General features: G+C 50.0%; 1 protein-coding gene, 1 non-coding gene and 1 pseudogene across 2 annotated transcripts; 1 reads left to right on the top strand and 2 right to left on the bottom strand.

Annotated features, from left to right (window-relative positions):
* Positions 1–352: 352 nt before the first annotated feature.
* On the bottom strand, positions 353–414 carry LOC118154317 (U7 small nuclear RNA). The gene has a single exon (XR_004744188.1). It is a non-coding gene; the product is annotated as a U7 small nuclear RNA (small nuclear RNA).
* A 6,609-nt stretch (positions 415–7,023) lies between these two features.
* Positions 7,024–13,855, top strand: VSX1 (visual system homeobox 1). Its single transcript, XM_002747530.5, has 5 exons — positions 7,024–7,486; positions 9,616–9,694; positions 10,183–10,306; positions 11,467–11,647; positions 12,770–13,855. The coding sequence occupies exons 1-5, from the start codon at positions 7,066–7,068 to the stop codon at positions 13,057–13,059; spliced, it is 1,095 nt and encodes a 364-aa protein (XP_002747576.3). The 5' UTR covers positions 7,024–7,065; the 3' UTR covers positions 13,060–13,855.
* Positions 13,856–19,055: 5,200 nt separating this feature from the next.
* LOC100411771 (eukaryotic translation initiation factor 5 pseudogene) lies at positions 19,056–21,077 on the bottom strand (annotated as a pseudogene).
* Between the last annotated feature and the right edge of the window lie 349 nt (positions 21,078–21,426).

Here is a 21,426-nt window from a genome sequence, read left to right as displayed (position 1 = left end):
GAACAGAACCAAGGTCAAGCCACAGACCAGGCTGTGACGGATGGCTGGGCACTGCCGGGCCCTGGCCCTGCAGGTGCGATGTCGTGGGTCCTGTGTCCCATCTTGAATCTGTGCACTGCCCTGGAATCTGGTGGCTTGCGGCTGCTTAGACTGGTCAGCAGGGCCAGTGCACGCTCGTGTCCAGGGTATGCTGCCCAGGCCGATGCTTCTAATGCCCTTGAATATATTTTAACGTCAGAAGGAAACATGAATACAGTAAAAAAGAACATACAATAATGAATCTAGACTGGATTATATTCACCTTTCTACCAACATAGGCACAAAATATCACTTTTTTCTTTTTTTTTTTTAAAGGGGCTTTCCAGCAAAACCCGGACAGCCTGCTAGACAAATTCTAAAAGAGCTGTAACACCAAAATATCACTTTTAATACTTCTGTGGAAGAAGGGGCCCATGAAAGAAAAGTGCCGAGGTTCCCCCAAGGTCATGCTATGACCCTGCTGATTGAGCGTGATGGAAGTAATGCTCTGTCTTCTGTGGGAGGCCCCCAAAGGCCGTGCAGCCTCTGTCTGGTACTTGTGGGAGGCTCTCAACTCCCCTGATAGCCCACGAGACCCGTCAGCCTGGGCCATGTGAATGAGCCGCCTTGAGCACCCAGCCCGGTTGAGCCCTCAGGCAACTGCAGCCCCAGACAGCAACTGTGGGAGGGCTCGAAGTGAGAACGGCTAGCTGAGCTCTCCCCACATTTCTGAGCCACAAAACTGTGACCAAAATAAAATGGTTTATTTTAAGTAGCTAAGTTTTGGAATAATGTGTTACCTTAAAATAGTAACCAGAACATCCATCCGAGAAAGGGAACTCAGGGGCTGGTGTTCTCGTGGGAGTGATGAGAGGATGGGCAGCCCTGACCCCAGCACCCCGGGTCGGTTTTATAGGATATACTGGATTGCTGACTCTCAAGAGCCCACTTGTTCACTGAGAGCCGGGCGTGTGATACCGTCGCTTCTTCAGTCACTAGCAGGAAGGAGTTAGGAATCAGCATTGCCAGCATGGCAAGGGGAAGCCACTGAGGAATTTGCAGCAGGGGCAATAGGCTGTGCTCAGGTAAGGATCGCCGTGGCTGTGGAATAAAGGTGGCAGTGGTGGGCACTGGGAGGGGCATGAAGGAGGCAGGAAGAGACTCCAGAGCCCTGGCCACACCATCCTAGACAGGATTCTTGGCTGCAAACCACAGAAATGTCATCCAGTCACTTTACACAGAAAATAACCTTGCTGAATGGCTTCGTTTCTCACCCATATGCCCCCTCCCCAGACTGACAGACGGCTGGAGAGGAAGGGCAGGGATGTGCAACCCAGGCCCCTGGGAACAAGACCAAGTCACAACACAGCACAGCCGTGGGTGTGCCACAGCATGCAGGGTAGCCACGGGACACCCACCGTTGCTGCTGCAGAGAACCCCGCCTCTCCCTTCGTCCCTGGGTCAAGGTCACAGAAAGGCCAAGGAATGGGACAAGGAAGACTTTACCGGCTGTTTTTTGTAGAAGCCACCTCTTTAGGGTGCTCAAAAACTCATTTGTATACTTAGTAGCCCTAGACTAAAAACTCGGTTCCACTCTAGCAAATGGAATTTGTCTGAGCCACACTGTGGCGATGGGTAGCATCACGGTCTGTTCTGTGAGCCACGCTGTGGCAATGGGTAGCGTCAGTCTGTTCTGTGCTGCTGTAATGGAATGCCACAGACTGCGTAACTCACAAACGGTAGACGTTTATTTGGCTGGTGGTTTGGAGACTGGGAAGTTCAAGGTCAAGGGACCACATCAGGTGAGGGCCTTCTTGCTGCCACATCACGTGGTGGAAGGTGCCACATGGTGAGAGAGGAAGAGAGAGCAGAAAAGGGTGCAGGAAGGGGCCAAACTCATGCACCTACTCCCATGGTCACCAACCCATTCTCAAGATAACAAACCCACTCCCACAACACCAGTATGGATCCACTCCTCAGGGCAGAGCCCTCCTGGCCTACTCACCTCCTAAAGCCTCTACATCTCAACTCTGCTGGATTCGCCATTAAGTGCAATGCATGAGCTTCTGGGCACGCAGTCAAATCAGAGCAGGCAAAGGAGCGAAGACCTCTCCTGAGAGGATTTGAAGAGGAATGCAAGGCAGCAAGTGACCCAGAATCAGAGTTGGGCCGTGAGCTCACACTGCTTGTATTCGAATCCTGTCTTTGCCACTGGACAGTGAGTGACCTTGGGCAATTTCTGTGATTATTTGATCAGTTGAAATCTTCATTTCCTCATCTGGGTAGAGGATGATAATCTCTATGGGTGGGTATTATCTACCCATAGAGCTGTGGTCAGGATGAAATGTGGCCATTGTGATAAGGTGTTTATAATAATAGTTGCCCACAGTAAGAAGCCAAGAGGGGCCGGCCATTGTCATCACTTTCAGTCGTGGGAGGTGAGCCTGTGAGGACAGTGAGGGACTGAGGATGGCACTCAGGATTCTGTGTGGGCCCTGAGGTGAGCCTGTGAGGACAGTGAGGGACTGAGGATGGCACTTAGGATTCTGTGTGGGCCCTGAGGTGGAGGAAGAGGAGACCTGGGGAGGTGCAGGCTGCAGGGGAGGCTGCTGAGTTCAGCTCTGGTCGTGCTGCATTTCAGTGCCCTAGGAGACTGGGACAGATGTGCAGGAGTCCATTGAGATAGCAGCGTGGGCTTCGGGAGTGGGACACAGACTGGAGAAGATTCCAGAAGCCTAGGCAGGGAGATGGAGATTGCTACCTGAGGAGAAAGAAGGGCTCTGTAGACTGGAAACCAGCCGAGCATTCCAGGAGCACCTGTGGGAAAGTGAGATGGAGGCAGGAAGTGTCTGAGCGCAGGTCCCTAGAAGCAGAGCCAGGGACAGGGTGGGCGCCTGAGAGATAGTGAGTCAAGGTCTCAGGAATGAGAAGCTGAGAGGGGAGGGGAACAAGCTGAGCAAGGAGCTGACTTGGTCTAAATCCATGAGGGGAGAGGGGCTTGGAGCAGAAATGCATCTGCAGAGCTGTCCTTCGAAACAAGAGAGGCCTCAAGCCTGTAATCCCAGCACTTTAGGAGGCCAAGGCTGGTGGATCACGAGGTCAAGAGATCGAGACCATCCTGGTCAACATGGTGAAACCCTGTCTCTACTAAAAATACAAAAAATTAGCTGGGCATGGTGGCACATGCCTGTAATCCCAGCTACCTCAGAGGCTGAGGCAGGAGAATTGCCTGAACCCAGGAGGCAGAGGTTGCGGTGAGCCGAGATCACGCCATTGCACTCCAGCTTGGGTAACAAGAGCGAAACTCCGTCTCAAAAAAAAAAAAAAAAAGAGAGAGATTGAGAAGAGGCCTCCTATCATTCCTCTGTCAGTGGATGACACAGTGTGTGTGTCTGGAGGGCGGAGGGGAGGTCGGCGCTCTGGATTAAGGGGCGTTTGTCAGCCCAGGGCACTTCTTCCTATTCGAGGTTCCCATACTCACAGCAGCTGGGAGAAGGTGCGACAGTTCCGGAAAGGGGGTCTGGGTAGGCACAACCGCATTTAGACAGGAGGCAATACTGAATGCAATTATCAGCAAGTAACAAGCTCCGCCTGCTCAGATCTCTGGGAAGCAGAGTAGAAGGTGCCTCTAAGAGTCACTCTGCGCAGGAGTCTGTGTGGAGAGGAGGGGTGGGGGGTGCTTACATTGCAACTCCCCTCAGTGTTTGACCCCTTATTTCTCCACATGTTAATTCTTGGCACCTTTGGCTAGTGGGCAGAGTGAGCTCTGAAAGTCAGAAAAAGTCCCCAGGTAAAGATGTGCGGGGGCGGGCACTGGAGGCTGGGCAGGTGTGCAGGCGGAGGGGTCAGGCCGGAGGTGGGCAGGAAGAAACAGCGTCTGCTACAACTTTTAACTGAAGACACAAAAGCATCGGAGATGGAGCCGCCAGAGGTGGGAGGAAAATAAGAGGAACGGAGTCGTGGGGCTCATTTTCGCAGACGCTCTGGGAGATCCCTTTCGCCCTCTCCGGGCATCCTACCCCATTGTATCTGAGCACTTTATCCCGCCAGCCTGGGCAGCTGCGGCTCTGGGAAGCCCAGGAAGGGTGTTTGCTGAGCCTCCCACAGCCGGTCCAGCCTTAGCTTGGCGCGATCAAGGCACATTCGCGGTGGCGACAGAGGGGCTGGAGACCTTCCCTAGAAAATAATGAGCAGAGAAACCTTTACTGATTAGTTAAATCCCGCGTAATCCCGGCTGATGAAGACAGATTCGGAACCCTTAACGGATTTAGGGACCCAAAACGATTCCTGGGGATGGCCCGGGGCGGGGGCTGCCCCTCTGGCCATAGATTTACGGGTGATATCTGAGAGGGGGTGGGAGGGGGAAGCTAGAAGGAGCCCATTCTCCCCGCCGCCAGGGCGCGGAGGCGTCCCTTAAACGCGGCGGGTAGATTTGGCAACTGCGAGGGCGCCACAGGGACAGGTGGAGTGTGGGTTGATCAGGAGCCAGCCCTTTGTCTCTTGCAGACCTCTCCTAAACTGCAAGAAGCGCTTCTCTCTCTGGTCCTAGCCCACGCTGAGCGGATTCCCGCAACGTAGGACGCGCAAGTGGATCTCAAGAGCCCCGGCAGCCGCGGGGGGTGGAGGCGGGGACGCAGATCAAGCGCTGCGTCGGATTGGGGCATTTCTCTTCGCGGGAGGGCGAAATGAAAGCGTCCTTCTGCGCTGCGCTCCCGCCACCGCCACGCTGAGAAACACAATGTGACCCAGGACCCAACTCGTCCACTGCTGGGATCTTGCAGGCCCCTCCCTGGCATTGGGGTCCCGAGATGCGTTAGGAACGTCTCAGTCCAGGAATTTCAAGACTCCTTAGAAATTCTCCTCTTCTCCATCTCCGAGTTCCCTTAGAGCCCCAACACCGGCTCCTTTGATCGGGTCTCTTGCTGGGTTTCGCTCTCCCCACCTCTTTCTCTGTGTCGGACGTGACTGGGTTAATAAGTCTCTGTTGCTCTCACCTGCAAAATGAGTTTAAGACGATCCTTCCCGAGGGTTTGAGAATGGGGATGTTCTTGGCACTGCGCCGAGCTCACCGTGGTGGTCGAGGCTGGGTTCCTGCCGCCTGGCCTTTTGGTGTCTTTGGATCACTGGCTCTCTACTCGGGGTCTGTCACTCCAGTGATCGCGAACCTTCCAGGCAGACCTAGGGGGAGGGAGACCCGAAGCCCTGGCCCAGGTGAGGCCACTCGGTCGCGACCCTGCGCTGCAGGTGCGGCACCCGAGTCCGCCCGTGACTCAGGCTTTCCACTCGCGGGCGACCCCGGTCGGGCCACCTTAGAATCTACTGCCCTGCCTGCCTGACCTGTCGCGAGCTGCAAACTGTGTGGAATCGTAGGTATCTCCCTTAACTGCGACCCCAAATTCGGATTTGCAAACGACCACGCAGCCGCACGAAGAGCCAGAGCAATTCTTTCGGACCCAGTATGCCCAACGCCTTCTTTAAACCCAGAGATAAATCTGGGGGCATATTGGTCGGGGAGCCGAAAACAATTCTGGCATCTAAAGCGTCTCCCGCTTCCCGCCCCCGAGCTGGAGCAATTCAAAGACAATTATCGCAAAGGAAAGTTATTGTTTTGCTAATCCCGGGAACAGCTTGCAAGGAAAGATTTGGGTCTTCCTTTAGTAATGGAAAGTTAATGCGTAGCCTCCTGTAATTATCCTTATCGGAAGCCCTTTGTTTAATCTGCACGTTTAGCTGAGGCCCCACCGAATGCGCAGAGAGCGGGAGACCCACTTTTCAGGGCCGGGACTCGGGCTCCAGCCCGGCAGGAGCGCAGGCAGTCGCGCCGGGTTCCTCTGGGGCTCAGGCATTCGTTCCTCGGTCGCTGAGGGACCTCGGACTGTAGGGCCCTCAGAGAGTGGGATTTAAGAGATAGGCTTCCGGGGCTCTGGGATTGGGAAAGGTGGACTCAGGCATCTCAGCGATGAGGGTTGGTTGGTTCAAAGCGCGAACCAGGAGTGGCTAACCCATGCGCTCTGTGGTCAACTTTAACGAATACGAATATTTCAGATTATTCAAAGAATCAGGGTTTCTTTGAATAATCGGGAAACCGCACAATATTGTAAGCCTCGATGAAAAGTGCTTTCCAGTAGACAGACACTATTTTATTCCAATTTACCTCCCTCTACTCCTTCCCAATTTTGGGTTGCTGAATAAATACTGATACTTACTCCTACGGAAAAAAAAAAAAAATGGCCCTCCTTGTTTATCCGAAATTCACATTTCACTGAACCTAATATGTTTTGTTCGTTAAACCTGGTACCCTGCCCGTCTCAGCCCAGGGCAGTTCACTCCTGCCTCTGCTTCTCTCCCTTTCCCCAGCTTGTGTGAGTCAGCGACCCCCTACAGCTCAGCCCGTGGAGTGCTGGGGACGAGCCTGGGGATAGATTTGGATGGAGGAAGAATGACCGAAGATTAAATATACGATTTTCATTCCTTTCCCTTTGGGGATTTTCGGAGAAGACCGTCTTGCGGGAAGGCCTTCGTGGCACCGGCGGCAGAAGTGGAGGGCTGGTTGGGGACTTACTGGTAGTAGCCATGGGGGTGTGGTTGAGAATGGGGTGCTAGGTCTTAATGGGCAGTTGGGTAGCATCAAAGAAGCTTCAGGGCAGCTGGGAGTGGGACCTCCACCCAGAGTTTGGAAGAAAGGAGAAGACCACGGCAGGATGTAGAACTTGAGGCTTTTCCAGGGACAGGGAGACAGCGGAGTCACTGCCCCTTCCCTTTTCTCCTTTCCTCCTTCCTAGAATGGGGGGTGGGGTGGGCTGGAGAGAAGAGAGGAGAAGGAGGTGACTGAGAGGACTGCAGCTGGGAGGGCGGTAACCGAGGGGAGGAGAACTGGTGGCGTCCCCAACTCGCGGGGTCCGGAACGGCGACGCGCCCGCGCCCAGCTGATTGGAGCCCTTCAGGCCTCCCGCGCCCGACCGGCAGCCCAATCGTATAAAGCTTCCTCTAAGCTGGGCCCTCGGCAAACGGGGTCCAGAGAGTTTCGCGCCTTTTGGCTAAGGAACCATGACTGGCCGGGACGCGCTTTCCGACGGCCGCACCAGGAGCAGGGCGCTGGTGCCTGGCGGTTCTCCCCGGGGCTCGCGACCCCGGGGCTTCGCCATCACGGACCTGCTGGGCTTGGAGGCCGACCTGCCGGCGCCCGCCGGCCCGGAACAGGGATCTGGCTGCGAGGGTCCGGCGGCCGCACCGTGCCCTGGCCCAGGGCTCGACAGCTCCAGCCTGGCGCGTGGGGGCCTCCCGCTGGGGCTCGGCCTCCTCTGTGGCTTCGGCGCGCAGCCTCCCGCGGCCGCTCGAGCGCCCTGCCTGCTCCTAACTGACGTGCCGTTCCTGCCGCCCAGGGGCCCCGAGCCCGTTGCCCCGCAGGCCCCCAGTCGGCCGCCTGCGCTCGGCCGCCAGAAGCGCAGCGAGAGCGTCTCGACATCCGGTAATCAGGCCCGCGATTCCCGCTCCTGCCCCGGTCCCCTAGGCTCCGAGCCGCGCAGGGTCACACACCATCGCCCCACTACACCCCCGGCCCCAGCGGCCCAGATCTAAGGGCAGCGGGGAGCCCAGAGCGAGGCCCGGTCGGGGGAGGAGCATTCGCGGAGCTGCGCCCCCGGCCCCTTGCAGCATCCTAAATTCCTGCCTCTCATCCGGGATCCTGTTTCCTCGGCAATGCCGGACCGCCACCACCTGGTGCCAGGTGGAACCCTTTGATGAGACCCTTGGCACCAAGGGTCTTGGGGTTGATGGTCTTGGCACCCCAACAACCATCTCCAGAAGGCCTTTTTTACCCTCAGCGCCAGGCGCCAGTCTCAGCCTCTGGCAGCGGCGTGGGTCGGGAAGGCCTGGGGCCTGTGTTGTTCACCAGCAGCACCGAACCTGGTACCAGGTGGAAACGCGGGCGGAACGGATCGAATGATTGGCGGCTCCTTGAAGAGCACCGGGCCTCGAGCCCAGGAACTGTCCGTCCCTCAGGGTGCTGAAAAGAGGGTCTCGGTTACCTTGCTCCTCTGCCGGCACCGCGGGCAGGAGAAAGAAGCAACCTCGGGGATTCATTAAGCCTAGAGTTATGTAGTTAGCCTAGAGATGTGTTCTCCGCCTACCCATCTCCTCAAAGAAATCCAGGCGGGTGGCGGGGAAAGAAAAAGAAGCAATGAAATTCTGTAAAGGACAAGGGCTAAGAAACCGAGTGGGTTGGGGTGTGGGAGAGAAAAGAAAGAATTACGAAAGAAAGAGTGGACTAGCGAAGGTACGTGGTAGAACCTAGAGCTGAGCATCCAGGCAGCCAAGGAAAAAAGAGTACACTGGGTCTCCTGTTATTAGAAGGAAGCATATCAGATCAACAGGCAGGCTCCACTCTAAAAGGACTTAATTTCATGAGCCTCTACTTAAGACAAAATGAAACTTCCTATCAGTGTCACTAAAAATGCAAAAACTGTCTTCATGGGATGAGTTCATTCTTCTATGAGCACTGACAAAATGAAAGGCAGCTAAATTCTATTCTGCAGGCATTTCTGAAGATCTGGAGCAGAGCTGTCCAAGTGAAATGTGATGTGATGACATGTTTGATGGAAGTTTCTCCCAGCCACATTAAAAGTGAAATGAATCTAAATACTGCATTTTAACCCAACAATATTCATAACTGTTATCATTTTACACATAATCAACACAAAAATTTTACTTTTTAGGAGCACTAAGTCTTCTAACTCCATTGACTGATTTATGTCTACAGCAGGTCTCAGGTTGGACAGCCCAATACAGAATGTTTTAATCCAAGTCAGGTTTCTGGTGGACTAATTGATGTAGGGTGTAATTGATGTAATAAAACTATTATTATTTAGTTATTTTTGCCTTTACTCATTTAAAAAATATTTTGAGGAAATAATGCTTTCTTGCAATGAATCTCACAATAGTTTGGTCCTCTAACTTTCTTTTCCATCTAGACTTTTTGATATAATGAGTATAAAAAGGTAAAACAGAGCAGAGCGGTTCTCAAATTTTCAGGGGCAACTACAAATCATCTGAGCACACTTGTCAAGAAGGCGCCTCCTAGACCCCACCTCCAGAGAATCTGATTTGGTGCATCAGGGCAGGGATGCAGTTCTGACAAGCGTTCTGATGTCACAAGCCCTGGACTTCCTTTGGGAAATGTTGGTTTAGAGGTTAAGGTGATAAAACTATGTTTGGAAGCAGTGTGGGGACAGAAAGTCTAATCAGTGGCCGAGTAGCTCTGGCTTCAGATGATCTGGGATTTGAATCCCAACTTCACCATTTACTACCTGTGTGCTCTTGGGCAAATTACTTAACCATTCTGTGCCTCAGTCTTCTCATCTGTAAAAATAGAATGGTAATAATAGCAGCCGCTTTTGTGTTTTAGTGTTTTATTAAGAACACTTGAGATAATACATGGGCAAGGTTAAGCGCAGAGCCCGGGATCTAGTAGGTGCCAAAAATGCTCCTATTATTCACTACTCAAATACCCGAGAGGTTCATAACTTCACTCCTTACACTGAAATCTAGGAAATAAAAGGGAGAATATGATCACCTTTAAACTCCTTTTTGTGCCAGCAGATGAGGACAGCCCATGTGAAGACAGGAATGACCTAAAGGCGTCCCCCACCCTGAGCAAGAGGAAGAAGCGGAGGCACAGGTACAGGGCCAGGCAGTCCTCTCTGCCTGCTTTTCCTTGGGACACAGCCCAAGTTTTCTGGCACCTGCACCTGAGAATTTATGGCCCTGCATGATGGCAGGCCCAATGGCCTCCTGGTTGGCAGTGGGAAGAGCACAGAAGCCATTTGGGAAGACAATTTTGCAGTCCCAGGAGGCTGGGAAAATGCTACAGTCTTGGTAGTATTTTTTTCGGTAGCATTTTAAAGACACAATTTTGTGGGTCTGTTAGATAGATTTTGCCAGAATGAATGGATGGAATTCATTAAGAAAGAGCTAAAGGACTGTTTTTGTTTGAATCAAACTTCTGGACTACATCAGCTAATCATTCAGAGATGGGGTGTCCTGTTATCATGAGGTGGCTTCTGAGGTGTTGACAGTGGGGGAGGCAGGCACGGTGGTCCTTAAGGCCAGGGAGGCTGCTTTCCCCAGGGCACTCGTGCCGACGTGTGTGTTTTGGGGTCCCTGCAGGACAGTTTTCACTGCTCACCAGCTGGAAGAGCTGGAGAAGGCGTTCAGCGAGGCCCACTACCCTGATGTGTATGCCCGAGAAATGCTGGCTGTGAAAACCGAGCTCCCTGAAGACCGGATACAGGTGTCGGGGTCCCTTTTCTCCTTTTTGAAGACACATAGAGAACGTGTCATTCCCACGCTCAGTCAGCCAATCAGTGGTCCCTCTCTACAGCTTCCTTTGCACAGAAACTGAGGGTCCCTTAGCTGAAAGCACCACAAGAGCATGTCCCTGTGACCCTCATGCCCTTTTTCCTTTTATTATTATTAATATCAAATTATTCTTTAAAATCACGCAATAATGTGTGTTGCAACTAGAAACTATATAAAGATATGCCAATGGGGTGGGGGGGTGGAGACTACCTCTCCATGTTAAACCCTGAAAGAAATCAACATAAATGCCTGAGGAGACCTTTCTGCACTTTGTGGAGCACATTACCTGCCACTGCACATGTACGCGCATACACATATCTACGCGCATACACATATCTACATGCATACACATATCTACGCGCATACACATATCTACATGCATACACATATCTACGCGCATACACGTATCTACATGCATATACATATCTACGCGCATACACATATCTACGCGCATACACATATCTACATGCATACACATATCTACGCGCATACACATATCTACATGCATACACATATCTACGCGCATACACATATCTACGTGCATACACACACGCTCACATGCATAGGTGGAAGTTTGCTTTTGTCTTTGCCAGAAGATATGTCACTCCTTTTTAACAGCTACACCATATTTCATAATAGTCTTTCACTAACATAATGTTTTTCATGAGAAATATCACCAAGCAATCCAATAGCCTAAGCTTGGAAGGAGCGATTGCCCCAGTGAACGCTTCCCAATCAATGAGAAAAAGAAACCCTGTAATTGACCTCTTCACACAATGTGGGAAAAGGGAGTTTGATTCTTTAGTTTATACATCCCTGACTCTATGGAAACTTCAGTGGACGTGGTCACTCGTGTCCGTAGCGCGCTGAATGCCCGTGAGTCCGGAGTGCACGTGGGCGCCGCTGGGGGCTCCTGGGTGCGCTCCCCGGGGGCGGCTGGTTGGCTCTCAGGAGCTATTTCCTTCAGAAATAACATGGGATCGTGCTGGAGCGAGGAGCTCTGAGCCCAGGGACGCCGCCTGCGCTCCTCCAGGCGCCCCTCTTCACTGTCTCTTCTGTGTGCCCTCTGCTTTCCCTCCTGCCTCCAACCAGGTCTGGTTTCAAAACCGCAGGGCCAAATGGCGCAAGCGGGAGAAGCGCTGGGGCGGCAGCAGCGTGATGGCCGAGTACGGGCTGTACGGGGCCATGGTGCGCCACTGCATCCCGCTGCCCGACTCCGTGCTCAACTCCGCCGAGGGCGGCCTGCTCGGCTCCTGCGCGCCCTGGCTCTTGGGTAAGAAAGGGCCCCCCGGGAGCCTGTGGTTCCGGGTGTTGGGGGAGGTAGGGGGATCCCCGGGGGTTCCCACCGAGGCAGCCGTTTCCAAAGCAAGGCAACGTCAATTTACTGAGATTCAGGCCCAGAACCTTACTTTTTATTTTTATTTAATAACAAAGCTTGCAGCAACTGGACGGTTGCCTCATTTTTCACAGAGACTGTCTAGGCTCTGTGAAAAAGTATGCTAAATATGTATTTGGGATTTAAGGGTAAAATGACATCATTGCATTATGTGAAATATGTTTCCCAAGTCTTGAATGCTGTTAGAATTTTTAGACCATATAATTTAGGGCGCTTAGTAATAGGACAGGGCAGTGCCGAGCAGCGACCCCGGGAGACAGTGAGCCCCTCCATCTGAGTCAGGAGGGCTGGCTGCGGGCTTGGTTCTGCCATGAACAACCTGCTGTGTGGCTTTTATGTCCCTTAGCTGTTTGGTGCTTAAACAGTCTTGCTGCTGAGGTCCAAACTTCGGGGTTGGGCACTCTCAGGCGGCTCCACCCTTGTTGCTCTGTTTGCTGTTGCCAGAAACTAACAGGCAGGGATGACAGATTGTGGGAATGAGTCACAGATAAGTACCTCCGCCAGGATTAGTTAGGAGGATCATGGTGGTGTTTTAGGTTTGGATGGAGGAAGGTTTTTGCTCAGCGAACAGTTTTTGAATAGCTACCAAGCAGCCCTATCCTGGGCACTGGAGATCCCAATCATAAACATGTTTTGACTTTGCTCTCAAGGATTGAAACACTAGAGAGGGCATTGTGGGCAGCGACCCAAGCCAGCTCATCTGAAATTGCACAAGCAGGTTGGGGAGGGCACGTGCTGGCATCCGCGGGACCGCAGCCTTGGGGGAAGTGGACCCAATGCCAATCACCATGTCATTCAAAGCACCTTTGCTGGATGTGACCTGGGGGGCAGACACCTGCTTTCAACCCCTAAGGTGGGAGTTACCTGCCTGCCTCTCCCGTAGGCCCCAGAGACAGGCACTGACAAGGATAATTCTAATGGGATTTAGAGAAGAACAACCATAAGAAAATGTTCTTCATTGGTGAATTTAAATTTTTATTTTTCCTTTTTTGTTGGAAGGGATGCATAAAAAATCCATGGGGATGATAAGGAAGCCAGGAAGTGAAGATAAGTTGGCAGTACTCTGGGGCTCTGACCGCCTCAAAGAAGGTTCTAGCCAGAGTCAGGCAGGACCACAGAGAGGCTCGGATAAAGTGAGCCCTGAGAATGCCTTGGAAGATGTGGCGATGGACCTCTCCAGCTCTGCCCGGCCGGAGACCAAGAAAGTGCACCCAGGGGCTGGTGCTCAAAGAGAATCCAACTCCACGGCACTGGAGGGGTCCCAGCCAGGGAAGGCGGGAGCCGTATGAGACCAACAGGTTTCACCATCTAAGGCTGAAAATGTGCATATTCCTCACTGGCATTTTCCAAAAGACAAAAGTGGTCCAAGACTTAGACTTTCAGTTTGATTTTCTTCTTACAACATCAAGATAAAATGCAATGCCACTTGCTTTAAGAGGACAGATGAGTGACCTAAGGAAAATTCTATTTCATTTTAGAATGGAAACGGTTTCTTAATGGCACTTGAACCAGTTGACTTGGTGCAGAACTTTTGATTCTCTTTTGTAACTTGGGCAGGGAGGAACTGAAGTTTAAAAAGCATTTCGCTGCCGGGCGTCATTTGAGATGTGTGTTTCAATGTACTGTGTAGATGAATAGGTTCGGTCTTATCTCCTCATTCTCAATTAGGAAATATAAAATTCTTTAACCTCCAGAAAAATCTGATGTTGTTGTAGTGAAGACTCCACGCAGACACATGAATGAATTACGCTGTCTTTACCTTGAACTTGGCCTTGGGCATTTCAATTTTCAGGTTAGGCAGCAATTCTGTGTTTTCCTGAGTGTCACTTGATAGGCTCATCTCGGGACTCAGAGAAAGCCACACTCTGGGCGTGTCTGCATTTCCTTCAGAAACAGCATGAAATAATGTCTGAACAATTGTTGGATATCTGGAAACAGTGTTTTAAGTCAGACCAGGCTTTTGGTCTTTTAAAACTCATGATTGAAAGCACTTTAGTGACCTGGATTTTGTGAATGTTTCCTGCACTTCCTTTGCCATTTATTTATTATTTAAAAATAAACGTTTGTGGTGTGTTTGCTTCTCAAGGTACTCCCTCTATTACACACGTGCACAGCTCCACTATCTCTGATTTCAGCCGGGCTCTCCCCTCAGCCCTTCTCAACCTGGGGGTGTGTGGCCTCTATTGTACATGTGCACACCTCCGCTACTTCTGATATCGGCCAGGCTCTCCCCTCAGCCCTTCTCAGTCTGGGGGCGTGTGGCCTCTATTGTACACGTGCACACCTCCGCTACCTCTGATATCGGCCAGGCTCTCCCCTCAGCCCTTCTCAATCTGGGGGCGTGTGGCTTCTATCGTACACGTGCACAGCTTCACTATCTCTGATTTCAGCCGGGCTCTCCCCTCAGCCCTTCCCAATCTGGGGGCGTGTGGCCTCTATTACACACGTGCACACCTCTGCTACCTCTGATATCAACCGGGCTCTCCCCTCAGCCCTTCTCAATCTGGGGGTGTGTGGCCTCTATTACACACGTGCACACCTCCGCTACCTCTGATATCGGCCGGGCTCTCCCCTCAGCCCTTCCCAATCTGGGGGTGTGTGGTGCATTTTATTCATTCTTCAGGTTGCAGCTCTTACCATGTGTTGCTTTGTCAACTCCTCTGAGGCAGCAGCTCTGTCTGATTCACTCTTTGGAGTTTGGAATGCAGAGAGATACCGTCTAGTTGACGGGAAAATATGGCGCTTCATGAAGAAGACAGGGCAGTGCAAGGAAAGTGTGGAACGTCCATGTGTGAGGGCTTTCTCCGGAAATGGGCACGGCGATCTGTCAGGCCAGGCTTGATGCTCCCATCTCTGCTGGTCAGAAAACAGAGGCTCTCTCCCTTTGGCCTGCGCTAGCACCACACTCATGTGAAAATTAAACATCACCAATTCCTTCCTGTAGCAACAGAAAATGATGAGCCCTGTGCTCTTGTATTCATTCTGGCTGCAGAGATCATAACAGGCCTGAGACTGCACCGATAATGAACAGTTGGTATGAACGCTAGAAGTTTTGTCTTTCCTGTGTAGACAGCAGCCCTGGCTCTGGGCTCTGTGGCCACACTGGTTCTGCCTTCCAGAGGGTTCTCAACACATTTCCTCATGTTTACTCCTCAGCTGTTGCAGCCATCCCTCTTCCTTAGCTCACCCAGGATTGAGTTTGGCAGAGGGAACCAGTAAGCTCTGCAACGTGTAAACATCACACTTAGGCAAACAGGCAGCTGCTAAAACTGCACCAGTAAGGCGCATTTATTAACGTGGACTCATGCTCACAAACTGCTGCTGAGTAAAAAAGTCCCTAAATCAAAGAAAAAAGATAGAATCAGAAATAAACACACTTGTAAAGCAGAATGAAAATGAAATAACAACCTTAACAACTGTTTTGCATACAAAATATACAAGTAGTGGACAAATGTCTGTGTAATGTTACAGAGAGAAAGGAGACATAGAAAGTGGCACAAGAGAAAGGGGCTAGAAGCACTGACGTAAAAATGGAAGGGTGCTTTCTTAACAAAAGGAACTCTCTTCAATGCGGCGGGTTAATATTTTATAATGTGCACATACATACGTGTGTATATGTACATGCATGATACGAGAGCGTCGTCTTTGAGGCGGCTTTGCCACCTCTAGCCACGTGACCTTAGATGAATCACGCCACCTCTCCGATCTCTCGGTTTTTCAACTGTCAAGTGGGGATAACAGCAGAATACTCATTTTTCTGAAGATTAAATGAGATGACATGAGTAATGTACTTGGCTCAGTTTCTGCTGTAACCGAGGAAGGAGCGAATTAAATATTAGCTATTATTACTGAAATCATTGGCATTTCTATTAATATCAAAAACAAAAATGAGAAAGCTTGACAATAGGGACCAGCAAAGTACATCATGGAATAATAGCTTGCGGGAATGGTCTGCATCCGTAACCCGAGACGAACTCTAGGAACACGCAAACCGTCATCCTAAGAGCAGCGCCCGCTGCATCACTGGGCTGCTTTCTCCGGGGCTGTGCAGGGACCGGGAGCTCAACTGGCCACGCCCCGCAGAGGACAACCGCTGTCCTGTGTGACTGGAGGCTGCAGATGAGAATGCTGAGCTGCTCCAGACCATCATCGGGAACCCGGGTGATTTCTGCCCTTCTGCCTGCCATCCTTAGACTTCCCTTCTCAAGCTTGTCCCTGCAAGGTCACCGGAGGCTCCCGAAGTCCAGACGTTGCAGTGGAGACGACTTATGGCCACACTTCATGGAGGCGTAAACCCCCCCACCTGCAAGCAGGCTCCCTGTCACTCCTCATTGGTCAGCACTGCACGTCACGCTCAAGCCAAGCAGGCTCCCTCACTCCTCATTGGTCAGCACTGCACGTCACGCTCAGGCCAAGCAGGCTCCCTCACTCCTCATTGGTCAGCACTGCACGTCACGCTCAGGCCTAAGCAGGCTCCCTCAGTCCTCATTGGTCAGCACTGCAAGTCACACTCAGGCCAAGCAGGCTCCCTGTCACTCCTCATTGGTCAGCACTGCACGTCACACTAAGGCCTAAGCCAATCATCACCAGCCAGGTGGGCGGAATTCCTTGTTTGGTTCAGTCCAATCAAAATTCACCTCTGGTGCTGAGGCTGTGGCCCGCCTCCCCTTTTTTCCCATTAACTAATGTAATTGGGCCCCTTCCGATAAAAAAGAAAGGGGTCTGACTGCTGATCATCCCTATGGAGGAGGTAGTGTGTGAGATATTGAAAGAGAAAACAACAAACATGTGCATAAAGAAGACAAAAGACAAAAATTCTTTAAAATAGTCATAATATTTTTCAGATAATGAATAAATGGATACTTTGAATTTTTAAAATGTTCTAAGTTTTGTAAAATTAGTATGTAAAAATAAAATAATAATATTATTAAAATATTAACACCGCTGTCCCGATATAGGGTTAAATTCACATGAAACAAAAATGCTTTAAAAAAATCATATGGGCTGGGCGCTGTGGCTCATGCCTGTAATCCCAGCACTTTACGGGGCTGAGGTGGGCTGACCACCTGAGGTTGGGAGTTTGAGACCAGCCTGACCAACACGGAGAAACCCGTTCCAATTAATGAAAGCAAATCGGCCTCAAGGCAAAGAATTTTAAACTTACACAACATTGAGTTTGAAGAAAAAAAAAATCCTCCTTGGTGTGACAAAGCACATTCCCTCCACATGTATGACTCCCGCTCCACTCACACCAGTCACATTCCCTCCACGTATGTGACTCCTGCTCCACTCACACCAGTCACATTCCCTCCACGTGTATGACTCCCGCTCCACTCACACCAGTCACATTCCCTCCACGTATGTGACTCCTGCTCCACTCACACCAGTCACATTCCCTCCACGTGTATGACTCCCGCTCCACTCACACCAGTCACATTCCCTCCACGTATGTGACTCCTGCTCCACTCACACCAGTCACATTCCCTCCACGTGTATGACTCCCGCTCCACTCACACCAGTCACATTCCCTCCACGTATGTGACTCCTGCTCCACTCACACCAGTCACATTCCCTCCACCTACATGACTCCTGCTCCACCCACACCAGTCACACTCCCTCCACATACATGACTCCTGCTCCACTCACACCAGAATCTATCAAAGGCAGCTGGAGGCCACTTCTTGTCTCTCCAGTAAGATTGCTAGGTTTCAGTTCCTCAAAATGTCAAGCCAACAATGGTTTATTACATCAAATGTTTGTATCGTTTCAATTTTTTACACCTATTTATTATTAAGGGCTCATCTGTGAGATAAGTCACAGAAAAACAAAGAGGTGAATGGTATAAACCACTGCTCCAAAATTAACCATATCAATTCTCAATTCCCACCATGTACCTTTGTGAAAAGGGGTAACTGCCAACAAGTTTAACCTGGAAGACGATTACTCAAACCCAGTCAAAACCCGTATTGAGTTCAGATCAGGCAAGGAGTTCACAGGCAAATTATTGACTCTTGTGTGTTCAGATCTAAAGCCCTGCATGGGCTCTGTCAGGTCCTTGTCACCTGCACTCAGGTGGCCATCAGACTTCTTGGGTGCCTGGTTATATTCAATGCGAAGTAAAAAATATCCCAAGTCTTACACCAAAACAGAGGCTCTGATTTAGAAGTCTACTTTTAGCTTTCTTTTTACATAAGACATTCTGGAAAAAAAGAAAAAGAAAAAGTAAGAAAATCAAGTTTGAAACACAGTAACACTTATATTTGGCAAGATAGTAACCAAAATCTACAAAGCATAAGCTGTGTATCCAAATGTAAAAGGCATTAAAGAGCAAACGGAAAGGGGGAAAAGCCATACTGAAGAAGATGATAGAGTTTGTCTAACATTCTGGAATTGTAATTAAGCCCTAAGGCCAAAAGCTGAAAAATTATGCTTAGGTGCTAGTAAGTGTACCCTTCCCTGTGTCTTCCAAATAAAATCAGTTTATTGTTTCATTGCACCCCAAAGCAAATTCTCTCGATACAAATAACTAGTACATACACACAAAACGCTTGGTAATGTCATAATTTCCCTGGCTCATCCAATGTGCAACGCAGATGACTTCAAAGGCTGTGATTTGAGGCAAGTGTACCTGAAATGAGAAAACAACTCTCCGAGTCTCAAAACCTGCTCTTAACTTACAGGACACTCAGGTCATATTTACTTCTTGGTAAGATGTTCCATCGTCATTTGATTATCATCTACCTCACAATGTACATTACCAGATGCCAATTTTTAGTGGGACTAGAGATAAAACTTTAGTACTGTATTTCTTAATGTGCCGAATAAGGTAATTACAGGTAAGTTTGCTTTCCATTCTGTTGAAGACCTCTTTCCAGCCTCAGCACCTAACAGTAGCCAGCAGGCTCCAAGAAGGCTCATCAGGAGAAATGATGGCACAGCATCTAAAAACAGAGCCAGTTGCTTCAACCTAAGTCATTCAGAGCCAAACCTCAGTAGAACGACTAATATCAAATCTTTATTTGATGTTGGTAACTGTATAAATGTGATCCAAATACGTCATCACGAGTTCTTCAAAAAGAAACATGCTATAAATAAGCAAACTACATCTGTACGGACTCCTAGATGTCTCATTGGGCTTAGAGACCACTCATAGTAATAATTTTTTGTGTAAAGTGTAGCATGACATGAAGCTATTTTAGCTTTTGCACATACATATTGCACTTCTGGTGGATAATGGAGAAAAGTTTGCAGCATTACACGGTTAAGCTAGGTTCCATCCATCCCCTTAAATGGCACCAATATGACTGTCGTCATCCCTGCTGTCGGACATTACGGTTTCAACTTTCGGCGCACTTGCGCTCTTCGAATACACCACCTCCATCTCATCTTCATGTTCTTCTCCACCACCAGAGGATTCTTCCTCTGCCTTTAACCATTTCGTAAATGGTTCTGCTTTGACACGAGTCTCTTTGGCAAGTTCTTTGGAGACATATTTCTTAGAGGTTTTTTCCAACCAGCTGATGCCGACCTCTTCTTCTAAAAGGACTGCGTCGTACATGTCTTTCAAGATGCACGGAATCTTGGAGATACACTGAGCTTGATGCGTTGCTACCGCGCACTCCAAACCGTGAAGAAGGTACTGTTGAGCTTTTTTGTTGTGACAAAATAGTAGGAAATGGCACCTATATTTCTTAATTTTTCTCTAATCTTCTCATTAAAAAGAACTTCAGTCAGAACAAGAGGGCCCGTGGCTTTCACATCCAGTCTTTCTGCTTCAGCAACAATGTCTTTGTCAGATGAATCAATAATACCGTCTTCTTTCTTCTTCTCAGCAAAATCAAAGGTGATATTGACCTGCTCTTCACCTTTCTCTCCAAACCATCACTGAGAGTCAGCACTTCTGCATGATCCCTGATTTCATCCATTGGATGCCTGTGATATCCCTCAGTTGTATCTTCTCCCCAGGCCCCACCCTGCTCTGCTTCCACTGCATGTGCAGGGGGACTAATTCCATCTGCTGCTGGTGGTGGCGGTGTCTCACTGCTGGATACGGAGCCATTTTCCTTGTCTTTGCCCTTTCTATTTTTCTTCTCCCTTTCTTTCTTTCCTGCACCACTGTCACTATTCTCGGGCTGGTTTTTGAGAACGAATGTGCAGAGTTTATGTGTCTGTCAAGCATGCCTCGATAAGCAGGGGCTTTACAAGAATTATCTATTGTTTCCTTCTTTGGATTGACATGCATATCTGTTTCAGGATTCTCACATTCAGGACAGAGAACAATTTTTTAATGAATCCATACAACATGTCTTTTTTTTTTTTTGAGACGGAGTTTTGCTCTTGTTACCCAGGCTGGAGTGCAATGGCGCAATCTCGGCTCACTGCAACCTCCGCCTCCTGAGTTCAGGCAATTCTCCTGCTTCAGCCTCCCGAGTAGCTGGGATTACAGGCATGCGCCACCACGCCCAACTAATTTTTTGTATTTTTAGTAGAGACAGGGTTTCACCATGTTGACCAGGATGGTCTCGAACTCCTGACCTCATGATCCACCTGCCTCGGCCTCCCAAAGTGCTGGGATTACACAACATGTCTTATTCGCCTCATGAGATCAGTGGACAATGTAACGGTCATTGTTAACATCAAACTGTGTCTGTGCTCCCAGATCACAACCAAAATATTTGGTGGGATACACTGGAGGCCGATTAAGCACCTTTGCAACATCAACCATGTTAACTGTGACTGTCTTGATTCCATTTCCTTTGCTCTCAACCCTGGCAACCGGACATTTTGGCTTATTACTGGCTTTATCAATAACGTGAAGAGATCTTTGATTGCAACTTTTTGGTATCTTCTGTCTGGAGAAGAAGGGATGAGATAAAGACTGCAAGAGTTCTCGGTCTCTGACATGAAAAAGATTTTCGCCACTGAGGCTGTTAGCTTCTTGCTTGTATGCTGTGTTTCCCCAATACAGGTACCAATAGCTCGTTTTTGTCAAAGACATAAACCCAACGCTGCTCGCCCAGGACTGGGATAAAGTGAGGCGGATACAAACCTGAGCCCAGGTTCGAGGAGGTGGAGGTGGAGCACAGTGAGGAGCGGCAGGGCCAGGTGTCACCTCCGAGTAGCGGAGAGGGGCTGTCCCAGTGACACCTGCGGTCCACACCTGGTGACCTCTGGAATGTTCTCCCTCTGACCCAAGTTTTTCTTTTAACACTGCCCTGGAGCTTCTCTTTGTGTTGTGGACTTCTTAGGTACCCTTGCCTGGTACTCCCACCTGTGGACCCTGAAGGACTTCCTGGAAGAAGTCCATAGCAGGCAAGGCAGCCTGGGACCAGTCAGGGGAGTCCTTGTGATAAATGCTCCTCTTCTGTCCCTGTGATGGAGACCTCTGAAGTCATTCTATGCAGCAACGTGAAGATCCTGGTGGCACCCAGCCTGGTTGCCTTTGGCATGACAGACTGGAGAAGGGATGCTTGCTGGGCATTCTCTCCGTCCCCTTCCCACTCCTCAGTCCTGCATCCTCTCCCATGTCGAGCCACCTGCCCACGAGCCCACAAGACTGAGAGGGAGCGGGAAGGATGCCAGGGACAAACCCCAGTCATGACTGAATGCGTCACAGGATCTCAAAGAACTAATATGATCTAAAATTCCATCTGCAC

Source organism: Callithrix jacchus, chromosome 5, assembly GCF_049354715.1.
Source record: "Callithrix jacchus isolate 240 chromosome 5, calJac240_pri, whole genome shotgun sequence".
NCBI lineage: Eukaryota > Metazoa > Chordata > Mammalia > Primates > Cebidae > Callithrix > Callithrix jacchus.
The sequence above is the reverse complement of the archived record's forward strand: the minus strand, read 5'-3'. Positions and strand labels throughout refer to the sequence as shown.

Bases quoted from the DNA above. Each gene is read 5' to 3' on its own strand.
- VSX1 (XM_002747530.5), top strand. From the start codon at position 7,066: ATGACTGGCCGGGACGCGCTTTCCGACGGCCGCACCAGGAGCAGGGCG. The intron at 10,307-11,466 runs GTGTCGGGGTCC...GCCTCCAACCAG, and splicing joins TCCCTGAAGACCGGATACAG to GTCTGGTTTCAAAACCGCAG. The intron at 11,648-12,769 runs GTAAGAAAGGGC...TTTTGTTGGAAG, and splicing joins CTGCGCGCCCTGGCTCTTGG to GGATGCATAAAAAATCCATG.